Source organism: Pleurodeles waltl, chromosome 10 (genome assembly GCF_031143425.1).
Source record: "Pleurodeles waltl isolate 20211129_DDA chromosome 10, aPleWal1.hap1.20221129, whole genome shotgun sequence".
Taxonomy (NCBI): Eukaryota; Metazoa; Chordata; class Amphibia; order Caudata; family Salamandridae; genus Pleurodeles; species Pleurodeles waltl.
In genome coordinates this window covers 398,555,819-398,582,959 of record NC_090449.1, presented here as the reverse complement: position 1 = coordinate 398,582,959, position 27,141 = coordinate 398,555,819, and the positions used below count along the sequence as shown (strand labels likewise).

At 46.9% G+C, this 27,141-nt stretch overlaps 1 protein-coding gene across 5 annotated transcripts in view; it reads left to right on the top strand.

Moving 5' to 3' along the window:
• The window catches only part of IFT140 (intraflagellar transport 140), a 1,792,511-nt gene that overhangs the window by 1,748,590 nt on the left and 16,780 nt on the right, over positions 1-27,141 (top strand). For all 5 annotated transcript variants that reach the window (XM_069210629.1, XM_069210628.1, XM_069210630.1 and 2 more), the window contains one exon: positions 22,407-22,548. In XM_069210629.1, the coding sequence (XP_069066730.1) occupies positions 22,407-22,548 (142 nt within the window). The remainder of the gene's footprint in view (positions 1-22,406; positions 22,549-27,141) is intronic.

Below are 27,141 nucleotides of genomic sequence, written 5' to 3'. Positions count from 1 at the left end.
CCATGTCAGCCTGTTGCGTGAGTGAGCTATAAACACACTGACCAATAACTGTACACCACCTTTTCTCCGGAACACACTAGTGCTAAGGACTAAGGCAGCATTGCTTAGGAAAGTTGTGACCCCATCCACATGAGGCAGTCTATGACCCTGCCTGCATTCTTTGTCCCATCCTTACTCATCCAAAAAGGAAGAAAGACTTCATTGCTTATACCCTGAGAGAGCTTTTCGCTTCTATATTGATTGCACCAGGGGTCATCGGGTGGATGAACAGCTCATCATTGGGTTCTCTGGAACACAGAAGGGAAAGGCAGTGAAGAAGCTGATGATATCCTTTTTTCAGTATTTACATCTGTTACGAACTGGAAAAAAACAATCTCAGCAAGGCTCACTGGGCTCATTTCAAAAGAGCCAAGGCTGCCACCACTGCACTGGTGCGTGGGGTGTCTGTCTTGGACATCTGCCAAGCTGATACATTGGTGCCAGTCCACACAGTTATGAGGCTCTACTACAGGGTGGGGAGTTTGTGGTTAATAGTATCCATCAGAGGAACAAGTTACTTAGCTTCAGTAATGCTCTTTCTGGTGAATACGCGCTTTAACCAAAGATTCTTCACTGGCCCACACTGCACCCTGTTCTGTGGAATCGGTTCCCGTGGTCCATATAAAAAATGATTCTACGTAGAGATCTGCACACTGGCACACCTGATCATTGATGTCTACTTGTCCAGTGGTGCAGATAGATATTAGAAAGAAACTGGCATTGGTGCATGAAGGTGGTGATTATATTGTGGCCCCAATATCACTTGTAGGGAGGGATGAACCCGATAGGGAGCTGCATGATGCCACCTAGCAGCCCACAAAGGAAATTGCTGAGAAAAAGCTCCAGATCCATTCTGGCACCTGAATGTATTCATAAGGTGAGGAATCTGCAGCTAGACAGAATACACCAGAAAGATTGTTATTAAAGGTAAATATCTTGTTCTTAAGCTTTCATGTGTTCAGTGCAGTGGAAAAATGCCTTTTTGCCTGAAAATGTCAAGACAGACGCTGAGGAATATGGCAAAGATTAGACTTTGTGGTAGGTAGGAGGAGGCTCAAGCGTCTGTAGGCAATAAAAGTACAATATGAGAATTGTGAAGAGCATCGAGAAGAGGGCTTTTTTTCCAAAACATTCTCAACTCCCCACATAACCCTTATGGATGCTGATCTAAAAAAAAAAAATCTTTCAGAAAAATATCAATATATTTGGTTAACCCTTGGAGCAGTTACCCACTCTGGGCCACATTTTCACTTTCAAGATGGCGCGAGATTGTAAGCTTTGGCGAATTCTCTGGACTGCATAAAAATTGGAAAAAAATATCTGAGCTTTTTCCCCTAACGGATGAAGCGTCGCCTGTGCAGACTGACTTCCCCCAACATGGTGTAGCGACTCCATCCGATACCTTGGCATGCACATACACGCGGCAAAGAACAAGTCATACAGTTGAACTGTGGCCCTGCAGTGGACAAACTGAGCATGCAGATGAATCGCTGGATCAAACTCCCCCTTTCCATGGCAGGTCGTATTACCATAATTAAAATAGTGGTATTACCCCAATTTCTATATTTATTTCTGAATTCCTATTCCACTATCAAACTCCATTTTCACCACACTCCGCGGTCTGATATTGCTGCTATATGCTGATTCTCCGGTATGAACGTGGTTTATTTGTGGTCCCTCTTAGCGCAGTGCCAATTTTCCCACCACTGGTATCATCCCAACTCACGTCTTCCCTACGCTATTCCTGGAAGAGACCTAGCTGCCCAAACAATGGCTCCTCCCACTGGGCATCCTGCCTGACCTCAAGGATATTCAGACTCTGTTCACCACAAGCTGGGCATGGCGCAAGATTATCTGTTTTCTTAATGGAGACACGCTGTACTCCCTTGCTATACTACTGACCAAAAACCCATGGCTCTCCATTACACAGGAGAAATTAGTCCAACGCACATTAACAGCCCTTGACGTCATGCATTCAGAGCAGTGTTCCCAGACAGCCATTTATTTTCCTGTACAGAAGATGACCAGTTCTCCAACACCACTTACCTTGACAACTTTGTACTCAGCCGCCTCCAATGTTTCCTCAGTGCGGGTTTCCCATCATATCCACTAGCTCCAGCTGACCTTACCCGACTCACACTGGTTATCACTAAAGACTCAGGGGCCAGACTCACTTCCAACCTTTATCACACGTGCAAGGGCCTCCTAACTGTACAAGGTTTAAAACTTAGGACCACCTGGGAAACAGACCTTGGGTATTCCCTACCCCCACAAAATCAGGTTCGCTTGCTGTGCTCAAACCTGACTAATGTCCTTTAACCACTGTTACACTCTCCTACATTTTAAATTCCTAAGCAGGACCTATGTCATGCCTGCTGCTCTGGCACGTATCTCCCCCTCCTCTAGTGGGCCTAAATCCTGCGCTCAGGCAGCTGACTTGTCCTACGTGACTAGGACGTGCAGCAGTATAGCCCCCTACTGGACTGATTTGTTTGCCCACCTCTCCCTCATGTTGGCTTTGAGCTTCAGTCTGTCCTCTCCTGGCCCTACTGGGTTATGTGGGTGATGTTCTTAAAAGTGTGAGAATCTTCACTGCTATAGCATTGCTCCTGGCCAAACGAGAGATTGCACTACACTGGGGCAGTAAACACCCTCACACAACGAATACGTAGTTGAAGAGTCTTATTTACTGTGACAATACCTGCAAACTGTATGCCTCCCTCCAACCTCACACCTCCAGACCCAATGGTATTTGGCAACCGTTCAAAGATTATTTCTGATGGATACAACTACCTGTGGATTCCTCACCTTATGAATTCGTCCTTGCGCCAGCATCCGACGAAAAGTCTTCTTCCTAGCTGTCCACGTCGAAGAGGACATCATAATGGCACGGCTCCACGTGACTCCGTCTGACGTCAACGTGCCAATAAGAGGTCCTCGTCGGCGTACTGACGTCAGTTTTCCTTTTTTCCGTGCCTTCGACGCCAACATTTTTTCTTCCTGGCTTGTTGATTACTGTTGCGTTCTTTGGTGGTTACAATGTTGCCTCCAAAGAAGTCCGGTTTCAAGCCATGTAGAGAATGTGGGGGTCCGATGTCAGTGACCGACCAACATTCGGATTGTATTTGGTGCCTTAGTTCTGAGCATGATGTTGAAGGATGCTCATCGTGCCAGAGTATGAACCCTAAGACTTTAAAAGAGCGCGAGGCGAAGCTTTTTCTGGCGAAAGCGAAGAAGAAGGGCCATAAGAGGGATTCCTCCCATGCTTCACCAAAAAAGCATAATTGTTAAACTTCGACATAAGGAGCATGTTATGAATCTTAGAAACCAAGTGGCAGAGAAATTGAGTTCTTTTAATTCATACATACAAATTCTATCATCAGACTTGTTAGAACCTTATTTTGTTTGGTTCCCGACCCCTTCTTTATACTCTTTACTCGTACTTTTTAGATTTAATATGATCCATTTTAGAGTGGCGTTCCCGATAAAATGCGCGTGGGAAATAACACTACCGCCATGCCCTTGCGATAATTTTTCGAAACAAAGTACTTGCTTTTTTATTTTATTTTGTAAACTTTACTCAGTTCCCAGGAAATCCTTTCTATTACCCATTTTGCGTAACTTGCACACTTCTTCCTACAAAGACGGATTGATTGGCATCCAAAGCCTCTCATCCAAACAAATGTGCATTTCTATTCTTAGTTTTATTAAATCTGCTATCACTATTAGAAATCGATATGAACTGGTAATGTGACCATTTATTAAGAGAAACTAGGCATTGTCTTATTACTATATTGTCCTATTATTATATATGTTTTTATAAGTATTTATTATCTTATACTGTTTTAGTAAGCTTGGGCGGTAAACTTAGATTTAATAGATTTGCTTTTGACGTATGCAATAAGTACTGTATTTTATGATGATTTTTATGTATGCATGTGCACTTTTATGGCAAAACGCCGAATAAAGTTATTTTGACATGACATGACATGACATAAGAAGCGGCGTCATCATGATTCACGGCGCCGTCATGACTCTCGGTGCTGGTCGGAGCGGAGCCGGTCGAGGTCTCGGTCTGTTCGACGCCAGAAGACATGGGAGATGAGCCCTACTGTGACGCCTCAGCCCAGGAGTCCGGAGTTGTCGCCGGCGCCGTCTGTCTTTGAGGTTGCTCATCATAGCCCTCAATTTTCGCCGGCGTCGAGGGAGCCTGATGTACAGCAGTCCTCTACTCAGCAATATCCTGCTTTCCCGGCTCCAGGGGCGGATCCGGCTGCATTTTTTTATGCAATGTATGCCGTTTTTCAGTCTATGGCCCCTGCTGGTGCACCGTCGGGTCCCACGGTGCCATTGGCATTTGATTTGGGCTCTCCGGCGCCGTATAAGACGGCTCCATTCATGCCCTTTTGTCCAGCGGAGAGTGTCGGATCGGCGCCGAGGGTATCTCCTTGTGGGAGTTCACCACCTGTGACGGTGGCTCCACCATCGCGTCAGCCGACGCCATTGCCGCGCCATTCGACGTCGATGATGTCTCCTTCCAGACCGTCTCCATCACCTTCCTGCCAACCAACTCCGCGGAGGTCATCGTTGGACTCTGTGTCGGCGCCGGTGCCGGCGCTGGGTGAGGCTAGGAGTCACCCATCTCTTCCTGGGCCTTTCCGAGGTTCAAAGTCTTCGGCGTCGATGGATTCATTATCGACGCCGGCTTTGGAGACACATCTTCGGTCTTGTAGGAAGGCTTTAAGACTTTTGGAGGAGGAAGAATACAGACAGCTGGAGGAAGGTGAGATTGAGCCTTCGGATGAATTCCAAGGGTCTGGCCACTGCAAGTGGGCTGGATACTTCCCCGGAGTGGGACATTGCGTCTCCGGGGGAGTTTACAGAAGAGGCCGCATCCTTCCATATGGTGGTAAGGAAGGCAGCAGAGTTTCTGGACATGCCTTTGTCTGTGGCGGAGATGAAAACTAACCTGCTCACAGAGGTTTTGCATCCTTCTGCGTCCAGTGCTGATCCTTTGCTGCCTTTCAATGAGGCTTTAATTGAGCCTATATTGGACTTGTGGAGGAAGCCAGTTACGACTCCTGCAGTGAACAGGGCAGTGGCGAGGAGACATAGGGGCGCACCAGTAGATCCGGTTTTCCTGTCACGTCATCCGACTCCTGAAAGTTTAGTAGTTCAGGCGTCTTGCTCCGCGAAGTCTGCTCCTGGAACATTCCCTGGAGTCCCAACTGATAGGGAGTCCAAGGGGATGGAGCAGTTTTCGAAGAAGATCTTTTCATCCTGTCGTATGGCGTTCAAGGCTACTAATTCTACCTGTGTGCTGGGCAGGTATTTCCACGCCCTTATGGACTCCGCTAAGGAGATGGCCAAGGATCTGCCACAGGAGGTGCAAAGGTCCTTTGGGTCTCTTTTTACTGATGCGCAGGTGGCTTCACAACAAATTATACAGTCTGGCCTGGACACGTCTGATTCAGTAGCCAGGGCCATGGGAACATCTGTGGCTACTAGGAGGCATGCCTGGTTAAGGTCCTCTGGATTTTCATCGGACGTTCAATCCCCCTTATTGGATCTACCATTCGATGGGGGAAAAGCTGTTTGGAGACAAGGCGGATTCTGCCCTTGAACGGTTTAAGGACAGTCGGGCAACAGCTAAGTCTTTGGGCTTACAGATTTCTGCTGCAGCATCTTATAGACCTTTTCGCAGGTTTAGGGGGTTTACACGTTGCTCTGCCTTTCGGAGGTCCCAATACTTGGCCCAGCAACCTGCCAATCCGCCCTATCGTGCCTTTAGAGGGCGGGGTAGGGGTAGAGCTAGAGGGCCAGCCCAGCAGCCTTCATCTTCATCCTCCTCCTCCAGTGGACAACAGCAGAAGCAGCCCTAGTTTTCCCCACTTTATCGTCCATACTTCTGCTGTAGGGGGAAGATTGAGTATTTTTCTCCAAAAGTGGGAGTCGATTACAACGGACTCGTGGGTGTTAAGAATTGTGGAAAAAGGTTATGCTCTCCCCTTTCAGGAGTCCCCTCCTCCCTTCCCCCCCCCGTCCCTCATTTTGTTCAGAAGACCATCTTCTGTTGTTGTAACAGGAGGTTATGACCATGTTGTCAAAGGGCACAATAGAGTTGGTGCTGTTGCAAGAAAGGGGTCAGGGGTGTTATTCAAGATATTTCCTGATTCCCAAGCGGACGGTCGTCTAAGACCGATTCTAGACTTGAGGATTTTGAATTTGTTCCTCAAACAGGAGAAATTCAAAATGCTGACCCTAGCAAAGGTACTATTGGCGTTGAACGAAGGAGACTGGATGGTGTCTGTCGACTTGCAGGAGGCGTACTTTCATATTCCAATAATCAAGTCGCACAGGAAGTATCTCCGGTTTGTGGTCGGGACGCAACACTACCAGCTTGCGGTCCTTCCGTTTGGACTTACTTCAGCACCTCGGGTTTTTACGAAGGTAATGCCAGTTGTTGCAGCACATCTCAGAAGGAGGGAAGTAGTGTTTTTTTCCCTACCTGGACAATTGGTTGATCAAAGCCAAGTCTCCAGAGCTTGTGTTGTCTCATCTGCGAATGACAACCCAGTTGTTGTTCGATCTGGGTTTTTCAGTAAATGTACCCAAATCTCACCTGGAGCCCTCTCAATGCCTCCTGTTCATAGGGGCAGTACTGGACACAATATTGTTTCGGGCCTACCCCCCGCCTCAGCGGGTTCGGGACATTCAGGCACTGATTCCAATGTTTCAAATTGGAGCAGCAGTTCCAGTCCTCAAGGTCTTACGCCTGCTAGGTCTGTTTGCTTATTGCATTCTGTTGGTCACTCACGCTCGCTGGCATATGAGGGCTCTTTAGTGGTGCCTCCGCAGGCAGTAGTTCCAGCACAAAGGAGATCTCGGGGATTCAATAAAGATCTCCAGGGATGCTGTAGCGGATCTTCATTGGTGGACAGTGGACGGCAACCTTTCCCAAGGAAAAACGTTTTCACTACCACCTCCTGTGGCCACAGTAATATCGGATGCTTCCACTCTAGGGTGGGGAGCTCATCTGGGGGACCTGGAGATCAAGTGTCATTGGTCTCCAGCGGAACAGATGTTGCATATCAATCTGTGGAGTTGCTTGCGGTACGTTTGGCGCTCAAGGCCTTCCTCCCTTCCCTTCGCGGTCAGTCAGTTCAGGTCCTGACAGACAACACTACCGCGATGTGGTATATAAGCAAGCAGGGAGGAGTAGGGACATACCTTCTCTGCAGAGAAGCTCTGCGACTCTGGTCCTGTGTTGAGGACCATCAGATTTGCTTAATAGCGAATCATTTGGCCGAAGTACTGAATGTACGTGCTGATGGTCTCAGTCGTCTCTTCTCAGTAGATCACGAGTGGCGTCTCCATCCAGACCTGGTCCTCTACATCTTCGGGATGTGGGGTACGCCTCAGGTGGATCTATTCGCCACTCAGGAGAACGCGCACTGTCCGTTGTTCTGCAGCCTCCAGTATCCGTTGCAAGGAGCGTTGGGGGATGCGTTTCAGATGTCCTGGAGCGGCCAGTTGCTTTATGCGTTTCCCCCATACCTTTGATTCCTCCGGTTCTGAGGAAGGTTTGTCAAGACCGGGCGCAGGTCATCTTGGTGGCACCGGACTGGCCGAGAAGGGTATGGTATACAGACCTGCTTCAACTCTCTCAGTGCCCTCTGCTCCGTCTCCCGCTCAGGGCAGACCACCTCTCACAGTCGCAGGGGCAGGTTCTACACCCCCACCACCAAAGCCTGCACCTTCATGCCTGGAGATTGAACGGGGCAACCTGAGTTCCTTTTCTCTCCTACCGGATGTGGTGGATGTTATTCTATCGTCCAGGCGACACTCCACTAAATCCATTTATGACGGTAGGTGGGCAAAATTTGTGGTTTGGTGTGGAGAGAATCAAAAAGATCCCTTAAAGGCCCACCTTTCAGATGTTCTTTTGTCTGCTCTTGGTTTAGCAAAGAAAGGCTGTACGGTAGCTATGGTTAAAGGTTATTTGGCGGCTTTGTCGGCTTTTCTTTGCCTTCCGGACCAGCCTTCTTTATTTAAATCTCCGATTGTAAATAGGTTCATTAAGGGTTTAGTTAATAAGTTTCCTCCCACGCCCTTTCACATGCCTCAGTGGGGCCTGAATCTGGTACTGACATTTCTGATGGGTTCGCCTTTCGAGCCCATGCCCTAAAGACTGTTTTCTTGATTGCGATTACTTCTGCTAGGAGGGTTGGGAAGCTTCAAGCCCTTTCTGTTAAACCTCCATTTACCATGTTTTTCCCTGATAAAGTGGTGTTGAAAACCAGGGCAGCTTTTCTGCCAAAAGTTGTCACTCCTTTTCATATGGGTCAGGCTATTACCCTTCCCTCGTTCTACCCTTCTCCCCACCCCTCTAAGGATGAAGAGAGGCTCCATCGGTTGGACCCTAAGAGGGCTCTGAGTTTCTACCTGGAGAGAACAAAAGACTTTCGTCTGGATGATCAGCTGTTCGTAGGGTATGTTGGACAGCGAAAGGGCAGAACGGTCCAGAAACGAACAATCTCCAGGTGGGTCATCCTGTGTATAAACGTTTGTTACTCTCTGGCGAAGAAAGTTCCCCATGAAGGTATCAGGGCCCATTCTACTAGGGCTAAGTCCGCTTCTTCTGCCCTAGCGAGAGGAGTTCCATTAGTGGACATTTGTAAAGCGGCAACTTGGGAGTCCCTCCATACCTTTGTAAAGTATTATTGTTTGGACTCTGAAGTGAGGAGGGACGGTCATTTTACTCGCTCGGTATTGCAAGATTTCTTGGTGTAATCAGGTGGGCACCCACCACCGAGTGCGGTACGGCTTTGGGACTCTATTCATAAGGTGAGGAATCCACAGGTAGTTGTATCCATCAGAAGAACAAGTTACTTACCTTCGGTAACGCTTTTTCTGGTGGATACACTAACTACCTGTGGATTCCTCACAGTCCCTCCCGCCTCCCCGTTGCCTGCCTGATTTCACAGTTATCTTGTAAATGGTTGGTTTTTGTTTATCGGGATATATATATATATTTATGTAAATATATGAGTTTAAGGGAAATGTTCTTGTATATATGTATTTTTCTTTACGGTTTTTGATGGGTCGGTTCTCACCTGTTCGCCTCAAAGGCACGTAAAAAAGTGAGGTGAAACTGACGTCAGTACGCCGACGAGGACCTCTTATTGGCACGTTGACGTCAGACGGAGTCAGGTGGAGCCGTGCCATTATGATGTCCTCGTCAACGTGGACAGCTAGGAAGAAGACTTTCCGTCGGATGCTGGCGCAAGGACGAATTCATAAGGTGAGGAATCCACAGGTAGTTAGTGTATCCACCAGAAAAAGCGTTTCCGAAGGTAAGTAACTTGTTCTTACTTACCCTAGATGGCCTTCTATCTGGGATATAGCAACTGTGGCCTAGACTGATTTTCAACTTCTTCTGCCTGTTCCATAATTATATGAGTGGCCTACATACACAGTATTATGCATGAGCTTCCTCATCTTATGCTAGAATTTTAAATGGTGTATTCGTCTTGATTTATGCCACTATGTTATTGGCAAATTGTATTACTTAGTTGCAGCCTCTATTCCCCATGTTCGGGAGGGAATGGATATGTATCTGTATGGTGTAAAGAAAATAAATAAATACATTGTTTTAAAAGATGGTGCTCTATATTAAGGAAGATGAAGCCTTCAACTTAGAGGAGATTGTTAACATCAAAATAGCATTCACCGCTTACTCAGTATCCCTTGCAATGACTGGAAAGGCAAATAACTTCAGACTCTGAGTTACTCTAAAGTCTAGTCTCCAACGAGAGAAGTTCTGACTTCTCTTTTACTAGTGTTGTGTAACATGCCTTTCAGAGTACCCCCCTGTGTTGCCAGGGCAGCCTGTGACAATTTCCTCTATGTTATTTTCTGCATCAAAATTGCATCCTACCATTGAGGACTCTTACTCACAAGAGAGCCATCATCCAGAGAAGAAAATGTCATACTTAAAAAAGAAAAGAAGAAGAAACACACTCTCTCATTTGTCATACTCTCAAAGGGAACAACCTCCTAGAAAGTATCATTTGAATGGGAGATCCCACAATTTTTATTGTATGTTTTCTCAAACAACTACAACCACTATGACACATTTTTCATTGGATGTGTGGAGATGTTTACTTGGAACAGACTGAGCATAATTATGTTCTATGAAGTGTTTTTGAGAGGTGCAGCCAAAGCCAGTGTGTTAATTTCCACTCCTCCTTTAAAGATGCCAGTATTATTTTAGAATCTTCATTTGGAATGAGCTGTCGGAGCTGCTACTTATCTCTGCTTTGGTAGAATCAGCTGTTCCTGGTTGCAAAAAAAAAAGTGCAGACCCCTGGGACAGGCTCGTCTAATCTTGGTTGTTATTACACAGCCAGAGTCAGTAGTTTTGGAAGCAGCCCTGAAAAATAATACCACTCCTGTTTGCAACTTTGTTGATAATGCCTCATGACCACAAGAATAAGATATTAGGCTCCCAAGGCAGAAGTGTCACTAGAGCATCCAAGAGGCAGCAAGCACAACTGCGCTTCTAGCAGGATATGATGTGCTTTAGGAAGTAGCTAATATGATCTATTTGAGACAAAACAGAGGGCTTTCAGAACGTCATCAAAGAGCAAAATAGTCTCTAGCCAAATTATTAGCACAGCCACGTATTCACAACCTCTGTGCATGGTTGCTATCCTGAAGTGACTCTCAGATGTTCCTATGGCACAGCAGTCTATATTCAGTTTTCCATTTCTGTCAATATATTCTTTGGAAGCTTCAATGACATTTCTATGAACAGGATGAATTTTGAAGTAAAAACTCTGAGATCAGTGAGCATAGAGAAAAAGAATATTGAAAACGCCAATACAGGTTTCAAGATAGTGGCTTTTACTGCAGAGGGTTCAGACCTGTTAATGGAAACAGTAGCCACAACAAAGTATTGTTGTATAAGCAGGCCAGAAAAAGACGCATAGGCCAGCAACCAACTGTGGGCCAGAAGAAAACCTCTAGCTGGAGGCAGGCGATAACTTTGTCCTTCAAACTCTGCTGTCCACCATTCAGCTAGGGGGAAGCATCATGAAACATGTTTAAGAATGGCACGAAATCAGAAAAGGATAATTGATGCTGAGTATATTGTACAATGGTTATGCCTTGACCTTCTAGACACCTTCTCTGATAGTTGGCTCAGTGCCACCAAGACAAAAATTCTTCTGGAAAAACAAAAATTAAGAGGGTTCTCTTTCTGCTGTGGCTGCTGCAAATAACAAGGGGAGGCGGGGGTGACGACAGGGAAACAAAAAATAAATAAAAAAGAAAAAACACTTACCATTCTCTTTGTCATTGCCTCGCTCCTCTTCTGGTGTCCAATCATTCACTGGGACACCAGCCCAGGCTCCCCAGCAATCTTGGCACTGCTTTCATGCTAAAGCTATCATGAAAGCAGCGTCTGATAGAGACTTCTAGTTGCAGATTCTTTACCTTAGAATTTCCCTCAGGCGTCAGACTGGATCCGCAGATTTATTCTTCGAGCAGTACCCTTGTGCGCAGTCAGGTGGCGTCAGTCTATTCTGCATTAGTTGTTGGCGTTGTGGTCGCCATGATGACGTCAGGGTCGTATATAGGTGCCGTGTTGTCAGTTCTTTTCTTTCCGTGCCATGCGCTGACCTAAAGAGAGCTACTCTGGTCATTTTTTTTACCAATTTCAAAACTTTTGTCGCGTTTTTGGTGACTTTTTGGTGCGTTCAAGATGTCCATGAAGACTGGGTTCAAACTATGCGGGGACTGTCACTGCGTGATGTCGGTGACTGATCTGCACTGGGTCTGTTTATGGTGTTTGGAGCACGACCACTACCCGAAGTTGTGCTCCGAATGGCAGGCCATGCATCTGAAGGCTCCCGATCCGGCTCGAGAGGAAGGTCTTGAGAACACTTGCGGAGTTATTACCATTCTTCTTCCAAGTCTTCGGGTCACTCAGGTAAGAAAAAGAAGAATTTGAAGAAGGCTAGGCATTCTTTGACCCTGTTGCTCGGCTGATGCGATCCAGGAGGAGCATCAGTGCTCCAGGTCGCAATCTGCAGAGCATACTTCTGGGCCCGCTCCGCACCTCCACAAGTTTCTTGGAGCCGGGACGACTCCTGCCTAACTAAAGAAGTTCCCTGAGGCCGTGTGTCTCATATTTGGGCAGTCCAACCTCGGTGCGGGCCTGGGGGTTCGGCTTGGGTCCTTCAGGTTCCGTGCCTGCGGCTTTGGCCTGGGCCTCCAAGGGCCACTCCGGATCCGCTATTGGATCCGTGCTGACACTGGTCGTGCCATTGAGACCTTCCCCAGTCGTCAATGCCCTCAACATCGGTTGGGCCCGTGATCGATGTTAACCCAATCCTAATTCCTGATGACCCGGAGCTGGAACGGTGTCGGCCATCGCCACTTTCGACTTCGATGGGGCCTACTCACCCCCTGGTTGGATTCAGACCCTTTTTACTATGGGTACAAATATGATGAGGCGTTGGAGGGGTCGCTGGACCCTTATGACTAGCTGGATGACCCTAACATGGACTGGGCACAGGAAATGGCCAAGGCTAGTGGTCTGGATACTTCTACAGACGCTGGCATGCTTTCTCCTCCTAACATGGCCATGGCAGAGGGATCCTCTTATTCAATGGTGGCCAGTAGGGCTGCTGATGTCCTTGGCCTCAAACTGCCCACTGTAGCGGTGAGGACTAATCTCCTGACAGAGGTGCTTCAGCCTGGGACTTCTACTTCGGAGCCTCTTCTCCCATTCAATGAAGCCCTCATTGATGTCCTTCTGGGTAATTGGTCCAGACCCAGCACTGGGACTCCTGTGAACAGGACAATCACCCACCACCATCAGCCTGCCCCGAACAACACGAAATTCCTGTCTCGAAACCCCATGCCTGAAAGTCCTGTGATTCATGCTTCCTCTTCTTCCGGTGCATTCTCCTTCCCTCCCTTGGATAGGGAATTAAAGAGACTGGACCAACTTGGGAACACAATGTTTTCTTCCTCCAGTCTGGCGTTGTGGTCAGTGAACACCGCATGACTTTTGGGCCGCAATATCAACTCATTGTGGGATATGGTCACGCATGTCTTGCCGCAGATCCTGGAGCAGGCCCGGGCTATCATCTCTCAAGCTGCTGCTGATGGGAGAGACGCAGTGAAGTTCACTGTTCGCTGTGGGCTGGACACAACCAACTCTCTAGATCGACTGGTTGCGTTAACAGTGGCCTTGAGGTGCCAAGCCTGGTTCAGGACATCTGTTTTTTCGGGGGATGTTTAATAAACCCTTATGGACTTGCCCTTTGATGGCACCTATCTCTTCAGAGACAAGGTGCACTTGGTGGTGAGAGGTTCAAGGAGCCCCGAGTTACAGTTAGGTACCTTGGTCCTTCGACTGCCCTGTGCCCACAACAGTTTGCCTTTTTCCCCTTTCACGGCCACGGCTCCCTGTCACGTCCCTTTCCCAGCCACCATACCACCTACGCTACTCAGCCCTTGCGTGGCCAGGGGCTCAGAATCCCACAGGCTCGTGGGCCAGGGAACCAGAGCTCTGCCCAGTCCACCTCCACCCCTGCTGCAGCCTAGTCCGTTCCCCCATCTCAGATCAATTGGTGGCAGGATTCGCCATCACCTGCCCCACTGGGAATCCATCACTACGCACAGGTGGGTTATGAAGATCCTCGAAGGGCTGCTCCCGCCCCTCCGAGACTGCCCCTCCGGCCATGCCCCCATCCTATGGCCGATTACCGGAGGATCATCTGACACTTCTCCGCCAGAAGTAGTGGTTCTCTTGCCCAAGGGAGCCATAGAGAGAAGTTGGTTGTGGTTGTTTTTCCCACTATTTTCTGGTGCCAAAAAAGAACAAGGACTTACGTCCTATCCTAGACCTCCAGGCTCTGAATCTCTTCCTCAAGAAGGAGAAGTTCAAAATGCTCACTCTGGCTCAGGTCCTGTTTGCCCTGGACCCAGGAGACTGGATGGTAGTGTTGGACCTCCAGGACGTCTTGCCTGCTCACAGGCGCTACTTGCGATTCGTGGTAGGTCACGAGCTCCCCTTCAGCCTTACCAACGCCCTTCAGGTGTTCACAAAAGTGATGGCAGTGTTTGCAGTTCATTTGTGCAAGTTAGGAGTTTCAGCCCACCTAGACGAATGGCCGTTGAAGGCGAACACGCCCCCAGAGAGTTGTCTCCCACCTTCAGACTACGGCGAACCTTCTGCACACGCTGGGGTTTACTATAAACATGCCAAAGTCACACCTGACTCCCTCTCAGACACTTCCTTTCAGCTGAGCCATTCGGGACACGGTGCAGTTTCGGGCCTATCCTCCCGAAAAGCGAGTCCTAGATATTCAGTCCATGATTCTGATGTTCCAGTCACTGTCCTGGGTTTCGGTGAGAATGACTCTGAGGCTGCTGGGCCTCATGGCCTCCTGCATCCTGCTAGTGACACATGCCAAATGGCAAATGGGGCTCTGTAGTGGGACTTAAAGTTCCAGAGGGCACAGCATCAGGGGAATCTCTCCGACATGGCCCAGATCTCAGAGGGGACTGCAAAAGATCTGCAGTGGTGGGTTTTGAATCAGGATTGGGTCAACGGCAGATCCCTCTCCCTTCCTCAACCAGATCTTACAGTAGTGACAGACGCTTCACTCCATGGGACGCATAGGAAAGTAGCCTCTATTTGGTATGGTTACCCCCACTTTTTGCATACAATCAGTGTGTTTTGACTGTGTTCACTGGGATCCTGCTGAACAGGACCGCAGTGCCTGTGCTCCCTCCCTCTAAATTTGGTTGTTACTGACTTTGTACACCCCACAATTGCCATACAGGTGCCCCCATGGAAGTCCCTAGTATATGGTACCTAGGTACCCAGGGCATTGGGGCACCATGGGATCCCTATGGGCTTCAGCACGTATTAGCCACCTATGGGAGCCCATGCAAAATGTGTCTGAAGGCCTGCAATTGCAGCCTGCATGAAAGGGTGCATGCACTCTCACTGCAGGTCACTGCACAGGGTCGCTGTAAGTCACCCCTATGGTAGGCCCTCCTAGCCCAGAGAGCAGGGTGCAAGTACCTGTGTGCGTAGGCACCCTTGCATGAGCAGAGGTGCCCCCAAGAAGTCCAGCTCCATTTTCCTGCAGGGAAGCCATATTACCCGTGTACTGGACATAGGTCACTACCTGTGTCCAGCTAGATAATGGTAACTCCGAACCTGGGCAAGTTTGGTATCAAACATGTCGGAATCATACCCCAATACTGTTGCCAGTATTGGCTGTATGACTCCATGTACAATGGGGGCTCCTTAGGGGACACCCAGCTTTGTTCCTACCAGACAGGTTTCTGCCCTGCTGCTGCTTAAACAGCTCAAGCCCAGGAAGACAGAACAAAGGATTTCCTTTTGGAGAGAGAGGCAACACCCTCTCCCCTTGGAAATAGCTGTTACATGGCTTGGGAGGGGTAGCCTTCCCAAGCCACTGGTATGCTTTGAAGGGCACATTTGGTGCCCTCCTTGGATAAACTGGTTTGCACCAGTCCAGGGACCTCTGGTCCCTGCTCTGCTGCAAAACTGGACATTGGAAAGGGGAGTTACCACTCCCCTGTCCATCACCACCCCAGAGGTGGTGCCCAGAGCTCTTCCAGGTGGCCACTTGATTCTGCCATCTTGAATCCAAGGTGGGCAGAGGCCTCTGGGACCATCTGAGTGGCCAGGTCAGGCAGGTGACCTCACAGCCACCTCCTGATAGATGGTCCCCCTACTAGTTGACCAACCCCCCTTTTATATAGGGTCTCCCTCTTGGGTATGTCCTCAGATTTGATTTGCAAGATTCTAGCAGGACTCCTCTGCAACGTTTGCTTCAACTTCTGGCCACTGGAACTTGCAACTGAACTTCACAGAAACCTACAATCTGCAGCTCCAGCGACGACTCTGCTTTGCAACATTGTTTCTCCGCTCCTTCCGGCAACTGCAACATTTTCACGCCTGTGCATCCTCTGAGGGCGGCAAGTCTTGAGTCTGCACCCAGAAGCAAGAAGAAATCTCCCTTTTAGTGAAGGAGTCACTCCCCTGCATCCGCAGGCACCAACTGCAACGACGGCTGGCCACGTGGATCCTCTCTCCTCCAACTCTGCATGGATCCTGCAACACAGGTAGTGGTCCCCTCGGTCCTATCTACTAGCTGTCCAGCTTGGGAGGTGGTGAGTCTTTGCCTCTCCTTGCAGGACGGTACACATGTGCACCGTGACTCTTGCAGCTACCAAAGCTTATTGGCTCGTCTTCCAAGGGATCTTCAGACTCCGTGTAGCCCCGGGCCCCGGGCCCCAGCCCTCTTTCCTGCAAAGCGCAGTCTCCTGCCTGCTACTCCAGAGACGTGGGACTACTCTCCAGGCATCCTGAGTGGGTCTCATCGTGACTCCTGTGCCTGCTGCTTGTGATTTGCCTGTGGGGGCTGCATCCTCAGCCTCTGGCTTTCCTCACTGATGAGGGTCACCTGGGACTCCCCTCCTTGGATTGAGTCCCCTTGGACCTTTCTTGTCCCCAGCAGCTCTGCAGCTCTTGCCTTTGCCAAAACTTGTAGGTGGTTTTTCCACACCACTGATGTACTGAAAATCCTCCTCTGACGTGGGACATCAATTGCATCACTCCTGGAACTCTTCCTCTGCTCCTGTGCTGCATAGCTGACTCCTGGTATTCACCGTCGACCTGGTCCTGCATCTCCAGAAGGGTTGGTAGTGGCTGCTGCCCCAACTGGACACTCCAGCTGGAACTGGACTTGGTCCCCTTCAGTTGCAGGTCATCTTCTGTCAGGATCCATCTTCTATTTCTTCCAGTCTTGCTTGGGTCTTGCACAGTCCTTTTACAAAGTTTACCTGTGAGTTTGGGAAAAAAACAGGGCTTACCTCTTCTCTACTGGTCGCGGGTGGCACTTTGGTACTTACCTTTTGGGGTTCCTAGTTCCTCTAGCTCTCCTCTGTAGATTCCACTTACCTGGGTGGGGGTCTGCCTTTCTCATTCAATTTTTTTAGTATATGGTTTAGCCTCCCCCAGTCTATTATTTACTGTTATTTCACTGTTTTCTATTGTTTTCTAAGCCCATTCCTGATTACTAAGGTAAAGGTATATATAATGATGTGTTTACTCACCTTCTAGCAGAGTATTGCCTATACAGTATTTTAGTATTTGTGTTACCATAATACAGTACCTTTATTTTTGTAACACTGTGTCTTTCATGTGTGTAAGTGCTGTGTGACTACAGGGGTATTGCCTTAGCTTTGCATGTCTCCTAAATAAGTCTTGGCTGCTCATCCACAGCTACCTCTAGAGAGCCTGGCTTCCTAGACACTGACTACACCCGACTAATAGGGGATACCTGGACCTGGTATAAGGTGATAACACCACAGGTGCTCACCACACACCAGGCCCGTTTCATACAGGGCAGCCACATGGGAGAGGCAGAACTCAGAGGTGTTTGGTCAGGACTCCACATCTTCTGGAGCTCCGGGCGATCAGGCTTTCATTGAAAGCCTTTCTTCCCCTCTCTCAAAGGGAAAGTGGTGCAGGTGTTCACAGACAACTCTACCGCCATGTGATAATGCAACAAACATAGCAGAGTTGGGTCCTGGACCATTAGTCAAGAGGCTCTGCGCCTTTGGATGTGGCTGGCACATCAGGAGATTACCCTGGTGGTTGAACATTTGGCGGACATTATGAACGCCAGAGCAGACAAACGCAGCCGTCGATGCATAATCGATCACAAATGGCATCTCCATCCAGAGATGGGGCAAGATCTTTTTCAGCACTAGAGAGAGTCTTGGTTAGATCTGTTCGCCTCCACAAAGAATGCGCAATGCCAGCTCTTTTGTGCGATAGAGTTTCCAAGGCGGCACTCGCTCGGCAAAGCTTTTTGTCTCAAGTGGAACTCAGGCCTCCCTTATGCCTTCCCTCCTATACCACTTCTGTCCAGAGTTCTGAAGAAAATCAAGAACAACCGGGCCCAAGTAATACTTGTGGCTCCGGACTGTGCACGGAGAGTATGGTATCCAGAGCTACTGAGCATAGCCACGGATCCTCCAGTCAGACTGCCCCTTCGGGAGGACCTTCTGTTGCAGCAACAGGGGACGATCCTCCACCTGAACCTGTTCAATCTTCGTGGAGATTGAGCGGCGGTAGTTAACAGCTTTTGACCTTCCGCCTGAAGTCTGTGATGTTATTTTGCCAGTCAGGCATCCCTCCACCAAAATGGTATATGCCTGTCGTTGGCATAAATTTGTGGCATGGTGTACCAACAAGTCTGTTGATCCCCTCTTTGCTCCTCTCTCTGAGGTTCTTTTGTTCATCCTTTCTTTAGTCCAGCAGGGCTCTGCTTTGGGCACCCTTACCGGTTACTTATCGCTATCTCAGTCTTTCTTAGATTGCCATACCAACCTTCCCTTTTCCACTCTCCTATTGGTAGATTCCTCAAGGGGTTCACCCATTTGTTTCCTCCCACTCTGTTTATTATGCCTCAGTGGGACCTTAATCTGGTCCTCACTTGCTTGATGTGTGCCCCTTTTGAGCTGTTATTCAATTGCCCTCTGCGTCTCCTTACTCTCAAAACTGCATTTCTTGTTGCTGTCCCATCTGCTTTCAGAGTGAATGAGTGAGTGAGCTTCAAGATCTTTCTTCTAATCCCCCCATGTTGTCTGTTCACCCTGACAAAGTGGTGCATTTGTATGAGGGAATCCTTCCTTCCCAAGGTTGTTACGCCTTTTCATGTAGGCCAATCCATCACTTTGCCTACTTTTTATGCACCCCCTACATCCTTCTTATAAAGAGGAGAGATTCCACCATCTGAATCCAAAAGTAGTGTTGGCGTTCTACCTCATTTGTACTAAAGATTTCTGGGTGGCCGATTAACTCTTTGTTGGGTGCGAAGAAAGGGAAGGCGGTGCAGAAGCGTACCGTCGCACAATGGGTACTACTTTGCATCAGACTGTGTTATGCTTTGGTAAAGAAGCAACCCCCCTGAGGGCTTGGCCACTCACTCCACAAGAGGAACTACTGCTTCCACAGCATTAGCATGCGGAGTTCCTCTCCTGGACATCTGCCAGGCAGCAACATGGGCATCCCTGCATACATTCACAAAACATTACTGCCTGGACAGTCAGGTCCGCAGAGACAGTTACTTTGGTCGTTTGGTCCTTCAGGTCTTTTTAGTATGATCTTTGTTCACAGCCCACCACCGAGGATGGTATTGCTTAGGTATCTCTTCTTAGGTAAGAAATCTGTAACTTCAAGTCTATATCAGAAGAACAAGTTACTTACCTTTGGTGACGATTTATCTGGCAGAGACATATTTTAGTTGCAAATTCCTTACTGACCCACCCATCCTCCCCACTTGCAAACTGATCTCTAGGGACAGGGATTTCCTTTTCAGGGCCTTAGCTCTGGCGAACCATTTTCAGTGTTCTTCATGGCTCTGTGCTTTGGCGTGGAAGATCATAAAAAAAAGTGAGTTCACTGAGGCGGCACCTGTGTACAACCTCTATGTCATCACGGCAACCAAGATGCCAGCGACAAACGCGGAGTCGACCGACATCATCGCGCAAGGGTACTGCTCGAAGAACAATTTCCGGATCCAATCTGATGCCTGGGGGAAATTTTATGGGAAGGAATCGGAAACTAGAATATGTCTCTACCAGATAAATCATTCCTGAAAGTAACTAATGTGTTTGTCAGGATTGGTCTGAGCACCTTGGACTGCCGCTCAGACACAAGCCTGGGCTCTTGTACACAGCCGGGATGGAGAAACCTACGTGCGTATGTGTGTTTGGTGGGCCTGAGACAGTGGGATAAACACACATACGTACTTAGGAGCACACTCTGTCCTCCTCAGTGGCCCTGCCTGCCCCTTCCTGCTCTGCTTTTTGAGCTAGCAGATTAAAAATAAACAGTTGTAAGCTATTGTTTTATTTTTCATCTGCTGGCTCTTAGCCAAGGGGGCGACGCCCCTCTGCCATTGTTGAGGTGCCGCCCTTATTCTTTTTTCATTGTTAAAGAGGGGAATGTATAAGGTTCTGAAGCTGGTGCTTAGGAAGATGCGGGGCAACCGTTTTCCCATGTCTACAAAACTCTGAAGAAGCTACTAAAATGGCAAACTCAGAGGTTCCACGTGTGAGTTAATTACTGGCTGTACGTGCTTTTTCCCAGAAAACAATTGAATGGTGCCTGTTTGTTTTGTTTGATAAATAATATCAAAGTGAATTTGTGAGGGTATATCTATCCACACTGTTCAGACTCTGTGAGAGCTGGGTGAATGTAAGATGTGTCATATATAAAACTATATAATCTTAAGATCGTGTACTTTCTTTTTCACCTCAGTGCATATGTATGTACATTACATGGTAAACAAAACACTTTTCAGAATACAGTCATCTTTTGACTTCACTGCTGATAAAATGGTTTGTCATTTTTGTGATGTTGCAGTACTCCCATGGGAAAGCCCTTTGATCAAGCTCTGCTTCTTAAAGTAAATCTCAACACGCTTACAGTAAAAGGACACAGCCCTTTAGCGCGGAAAATATTTTTTTAATAAGTCCTGAAATAAAGAGCAAAACATACTGTGCTCTGGTCAACAGAGAAAGGTCAAGACATTTCACTTGAAAAGAAGATGTTAAACTGAAATTAAACAAAAACAAAAAAACAATCACTGTCGAACATGTTATCACAAACATAATTATACATCATTTACCGTCATGATGGAGCTATGGTTTGTAATGACTGCGCTGTGTACCTTTGTGCTCCAGAGTCTTCGTGTTAACTGTGTCGAATTTGATGATACGCTTTATGTAAAATCAATCAAATTTCCTTATAAAAAAAAAATATACACCCTTCACTGCGGCAGGGTGGATAAACCACGGAGAATACTGATCTCCCAAATAAGGTCACTTAATAAAAAGGAGCAGAGGCCATTTTTATAGAAAGAAGACTGCTGTCAGTGGATCTCTTTGTAAAGAAAAATGAAGCACCAAACCAGAAGATTTAACTCCCATGATAATGGGATAGAGCTAATGGAAAGGCGCTCTGTAAGTCAACAGCTGGGCAGGGTCTTTGTATATACACTTTCCCCCATCCTGCTGATTAAGAGGGCATAGCTGGTTGCAGGTTAGCTGAATAATAACAGTTTTTTAGCCCATGTCTTCACTTAATAGATTTGACTTCAAATCACCTACTTTCACAGTGATACCTATTTTCGTCCATATGTAAGACTACTATTAGTTATGTTTTTCTCACCTTAATATCTTTCAAGTATGTTAAAATGGCCACAAGTGATGGCTATTTTTGTATCCTATAAAACATCAATTTGAGGGACCCATCTATGGACTGTAAATCTGAGTACGGCTGTGTTCAGTTTTAAGGTTTGGGTCGGCATATGAATCTATGAAAAAGAACCAGTGCTGAAGAGTTTATGTTGCAGGTGTTGCGTTTGCTTATTGGGCTAAAATCACATTGGGGGAAATCAAGCGAATATATGTAATAGGTGTCATTTTTGCTTTTCTGTCTAAAATCACACTGGGGGAACTCTAGCACTCTGTGAGTGACCATTAAGCTCCAAGGTTTTTGACATTTAAACGGTATACTAGGACCTGGATTGTTTTAGTCTAATATGATTTCAGGCCAGCATAAAATTTTGACCTCGAAATATTGCTGGCCTCTAAAAAAAAGACAGTACACAAAGGGCATCATTTTCTGTGATGTCTCAGAAGACAATATAAAGAGAGTGAAAACGAAAACTGCCCTTGTCTCATTGTTTTTGCGATGAATGGCTGTGTCTACAATACTAGTGCAAAGTTGGATGTTTATTTGCAAATCCCATGATTGCCTACTCTGTTTCACTTGATACTTGACAGAAAATAATGCTCCATACTGCTTTGACATTAACACTTCTACAAGAAAATATGGGGTGCAAGCATTTCCAATTATGTGTTTAATTCCCACTTGCTTTAATAACGGAAGTAATCGGAGATTCCCAAACAGTTGATACAGATTCATTGCCATAGCCAGAAGCATTACAAAGCAGCACGTAAGGTCTGTAGTCTAGTGATTAAAATGTACATATAATATTGTCATCGCTTAACATTGCTCTTATGTGTTGTTGGAACTGAGACCCATAAATTTAATCTTCTCTGCACGTTTGTTCTTTGTCCCAGAGCTTACAAATAGAGTATGTGTCCCAGACGGGCTTTTACTGAAGAGAAACATAGCTTTATTCGAATTTAATATAACCATTCCAAGATGATTTTAGAGATCCATATGAAGACTATTAAAGTGCCTACTGTCCCATCTATTTACACAGGGCTTACTCCGAGGACACCAAAGAGGCCGTGAGGCAGTGCGAGCTTCTCTTGGAAGAGCCTGACCTGGACAGTGCCATACGCATTGGTGATGTGTACGGGCTCCTAGTTGATCATTATTCTCAGCAGGAGGAGTTCCAGATGGTAAGAGATGAGTGATAGCCTATGATCAGTGCAGGTGATGCATGTTAAGCCATACAAACACCAGAGCTGTCTGGAATCTGCTGCACAATCTAAACTCAAACCCATTCAAAATCTATCCAGTAAACTTTCTTTAAGCCCTCAATGTGAATGGGTCAAGGTGGCTCTTGACCGTCATTGTTAACAGATCTGAAGCTGAGAGCATTGAAATATTCATATCAAATAATCAAAGCCATGGAAATCTACTTCATGTGATTAGAACCAAGGAGCATTCAGGGTTCTGTGCCACGTGAGAGGCTCGGACCTGCCAGTGGTCTGTGTTCAGTGAATCATTCCTCAGAACTGTGTAACCAGATCCAAGCTCTAAATCCGTTATTTGATTTTGTCAAATGGTCAATGCTATTTGAGATTTGGTGTAAATTGGTATAAGCTGAGGCATTTGAGCATTATTACTTCTCTTACTCAAAGGGTTTGAGGACAGGAGTGACGATTGTACTGAAGACTCATACCTTGCACATTTCAAAAGAGGCTAAGTTGGTAGCTGTTCAAGTACATGTGCTAGAGACAGGCAAATTATGTGATAGTAACTGCTGAAGTCAAAACAGTGCCAGGATGCCTTGTTGGAACGTTTCTTGGGCGAAATGCCTCATTTTGAAGAAAGTATTGTGGTTGTAGTGATAAAATTGCACTTTTAATGTTAGGGTCCTCCTTTTTCCTTAGTCATCTCTATTTATGATTTTGCTCATGCTTAAACTAGACCTTGTAAATATAACAATCATACCATTGTAATAGTCATTCTCCAACACAGTGCACAGGCCATCTTCAATTATATAACCCAATATTTCTAGGTGCTAATTTTAAATTCTAATTCAGAGACATCACAAGACACTGAGAAGGTTTGGCGGAGCTATGTTCCCAATATGTTCTCCTTTTGCAGTTTATAGCTCTTCTAATTATCGGCCATCCTCAAAGGCTACGGTGATTAAGTTAATAATCATACCTCCACAGTTAATTATATTCTCTGCTTGGTATTTCCTCAGATGTTGTCCACTTCAGCTTTTTTTATACCCTCTGCAAGGAAGCTGTCCGCTGCAACCAGTATATAGCAATACAGCGTTTTCCTAACATTAATTCCAACGTCAAAAATGTATGCTTTATTGCTCTTTTTTTTGGTTTGGGAGTTATACTTAAGCAAACATTGTTTAGGTTTACATTCTAGTGGTAACGTTGTAATTAGACGCAATCTCGTCACAGCTCTTTTGCTATATTTGGTTAATTCATGCAAGACCTTGTCATATAAAAGAAGGATGTCTGTACAGTCCCACATCTCGGGTAGGAGGATTCCCTTTCTGGGTATATTCTTTTATTTTTTTTAGGGTCGAGCCATGATGCAGTCTATCCAAATGATTTAATTTGAAATGCACATTGCTTGAGACCTCTCCCACCCTCTATGATTAGGTTTTGCATATCTTTTTCACAATGTTGTTTTGCTTTTAAGGGTGCCTTATTTCTATCTGACTTTAATGCCTTTCGGATTAGTGACGCGAGTCCATGTCTTTTGGTAAATATGGGATCAAACGTTTGGAATGGTTTAAGGGATTGTGGAAATTCTGTCCAACTATCACTGGTGATTCATGCCAATTTGGCATACTGTACGGACTGAGTGAGTTTTACTTTGAAGGCATCATTAAGCCTCTGTAAATGTAAGCTAGGCGTCCCCCGATATGCATTTCCTATAGTGGTACAACCAACCTCTTTCATTTGCCTCCCTGATGTGTCTTGAGATCGGTATTTAAAGGCCTGTACCCACTTGATCTGCAATTCTTTGGGGAATGGGTGCCAGCTCAGGACTTCCTTCACTGCTATTTCTCTTGCCATTCCCATCTGTCTTGTTAAGTATGGTATCAAGGTGATATGTTCCCTTTCTCACAATTATCACAGAGAGCGGTAGATCGTCTGCAGAGCCCTGTAACAATCTTTTGTCCGAGTTGTCCTCTGTCGAGCACTATTTTGTTGCATGGTGAAGTTGGCTTGCCAAATAATAAAATTCTCGATCTCGAAGTGCATGACCCCAGTGGTCCCGTTCCACTTTAAGTGTGGCTAGCTTGACTCTACTCCATCCCCCCGGCCATACCAAAGTTATAATAACCTGTCTATCACACTGACTGTCTCTGGGGATAGGGCATTTAGAGTTTTGTATCATCTAGAGTCATCTGGATAGGAACACCATCTTAGCCAGGGCAATACATCCCATGAGTGAGTGACTGACAGTGGAACTGTGTTCCAGAACTTCACTGAGGATATCAACTCTGTTTGACCTTTGCTGTATCATATGTTTATAGTTTTTCCTCAGAATGGCAAATTGCATACCTAATTTTCGGAATTTATCTATTTCCAATTCGAGTCCCACTGCAGGAAAAGAGTCTACAGGATGTGTCACCAAGCCCCCAAATGGAAATACTACAATTTGCAAGAATTGGTTGTCATTCCTGACACCTTGTGGATGGGTTGAAGTATTATACTGTGGCCTTAAGTCACCTCTTACCTTTATGCTTGCACATCACATATCTAAAAAAGAGGTAGACAATGGGAAACGATGTCCATTGGATACTCCTTCCTGTAGATTCCTTGTGTGATCATTCACAGTCACCATGACTGTTTCTTGAAAATTCCTACTCACTGGCAACAGGCAATGCTGTTTAACTTTATTGCAAATCTTCAAAGATCCACAGTTGATGACATCAAAGAATGCTATATGACGTGTTGCAAATGCCAGTGATGTCTGTGCCATTATCTTGTATGTCCTGTCATGGATGTGGAGATTTGAACCTTTTTGTCCTTTTTTGGCAAAATGTTAATTGTATGTCTCTCCCAAAATCTTGTGTGTAAATCCTGGTTCGATGGCATCTGTCGCTGTAGATACGCATGTTTTGCATAGCTCGCCATCTGGTGTTGGGTCGGAGTGTTACAAGTTGTTTTTCTTCGAAGAAGTCTTTCGAGTCACGGGACCGAGTGACTCCTCCTTTTGTCTCCATTGCGCATGGGCGTCGACTCCATCTTCGATTGTTTTTTTTCCGCCATCGGGTTCGGACGTGTTCCTGTCGCTCCGAGTTTCGGAACGGAAAAACAGCTAAATTTCGGAAGATTTTCGTCGGTATTGTTGCGTTCGGGATCGGCGTAGTTAGAATCAACACCGCATCGAAGGTCGAAGAGCTCCGGAGCCCTTCGGGGTAGTTTTCGATCCCCGTCGGGGCCTACTCGGCCCGACCGCGTGTAGAAGAACGCCGATGGAACGGACCCCGTTCCGTTTCTGTCCCAAATGCCACAAAAAATACCCCTATTCAGACCAACACTTGGTCTGTAACCTGTGCCTGTCACCTGAGCACAGTGAAGACACTTGCGAGGCCTGTCGTGCGTTCCGGTCCCGAAAAACACTCCGAGACCGTCGAGCCAGAAGACTTCAAATGGCGTCCACGCCGACAGCGCACCAAGAGTTCGAGGTACAGGAAGAGGAAGAAACCTTTTCGATACACGAATCGGACTCCGAGGAATTCGACGATCCACGAACCGTGAGTAAGACGTCGAAAACCACGCATAAGAAGATTGTCAAGGCCCAGGGGACGCCACTGCCACCAGGCCATGGCTCCACCCATAAATTTGGTGACCGACCGTCGGCACCGAAAAAGGCCCAATCAGTGCCGAGACCGTCCGACTCCGGTCGAGACACCGGCACGCAGCCTTCTCGGGACCGAGAAAGTGCTGGAGACATACATCAACACCGAGATAGCGGTGTAGACACGGCTCGACGCCGAGACAGCGGCACCGATGAAGATCGACGCCGAGATGTTTCGACTCCGAAAAAGAAAAAAGCCACCTCGGAGCCGAAAAAAGATGCAGACAGGGTTTCGGTGCCGAAACAACCTGCAACCAACCCAGTTTCAGGCTCTTATACCGAAGAGCAATCAATGACCTCCCAAATGCGAAAGCATAGGTTTGAGGAAGACCTGCAATCCACCGATGTAGACCATACGCAGAAACGTATTTTTATACAGCAGGGGACAGGAAAGATAAGCACCCTTCCCCCTATTAGGAGAAAGAGAAGACTGGAATTTCAAACTGACCAAACACCACAAACAAAAATGGTGAAAAGGGTTACTCCGCCACCCTCTCCTCCACCTATAATTCACGTCTCGCCAGCACAAACTCCATCACATTCCCCGGCTCACACCACCATGAGCCAAGGTGACCAGGATCAGGACGCATGGGACTTATACGACGCCCCTGTGTCAGATAACAGTCCGGAGGCATACCCTACAAAGCCATCACCACCAGAGGACAGTACTGCATATTCTCAGGTGGTGGCTAGAGCAGCACAATTCCACAATGTAAGCCTCCACTCAGAACAAGTCGAGGATGACTTTCTATTCAACACCCTCTCTGCCACCCACAGCTCCTACCAAAGCCTGCCTATGCTCCCTGGTATGCTTCGGAACGCAAAAGACATCTTTAAGGAGCCGGTCAAAAGTAGGGCAATCACACCAAGGGTGGAAAAAAAGTATAAAGCGCCTCCTACAGACCCTATTTTCATAACTTCGC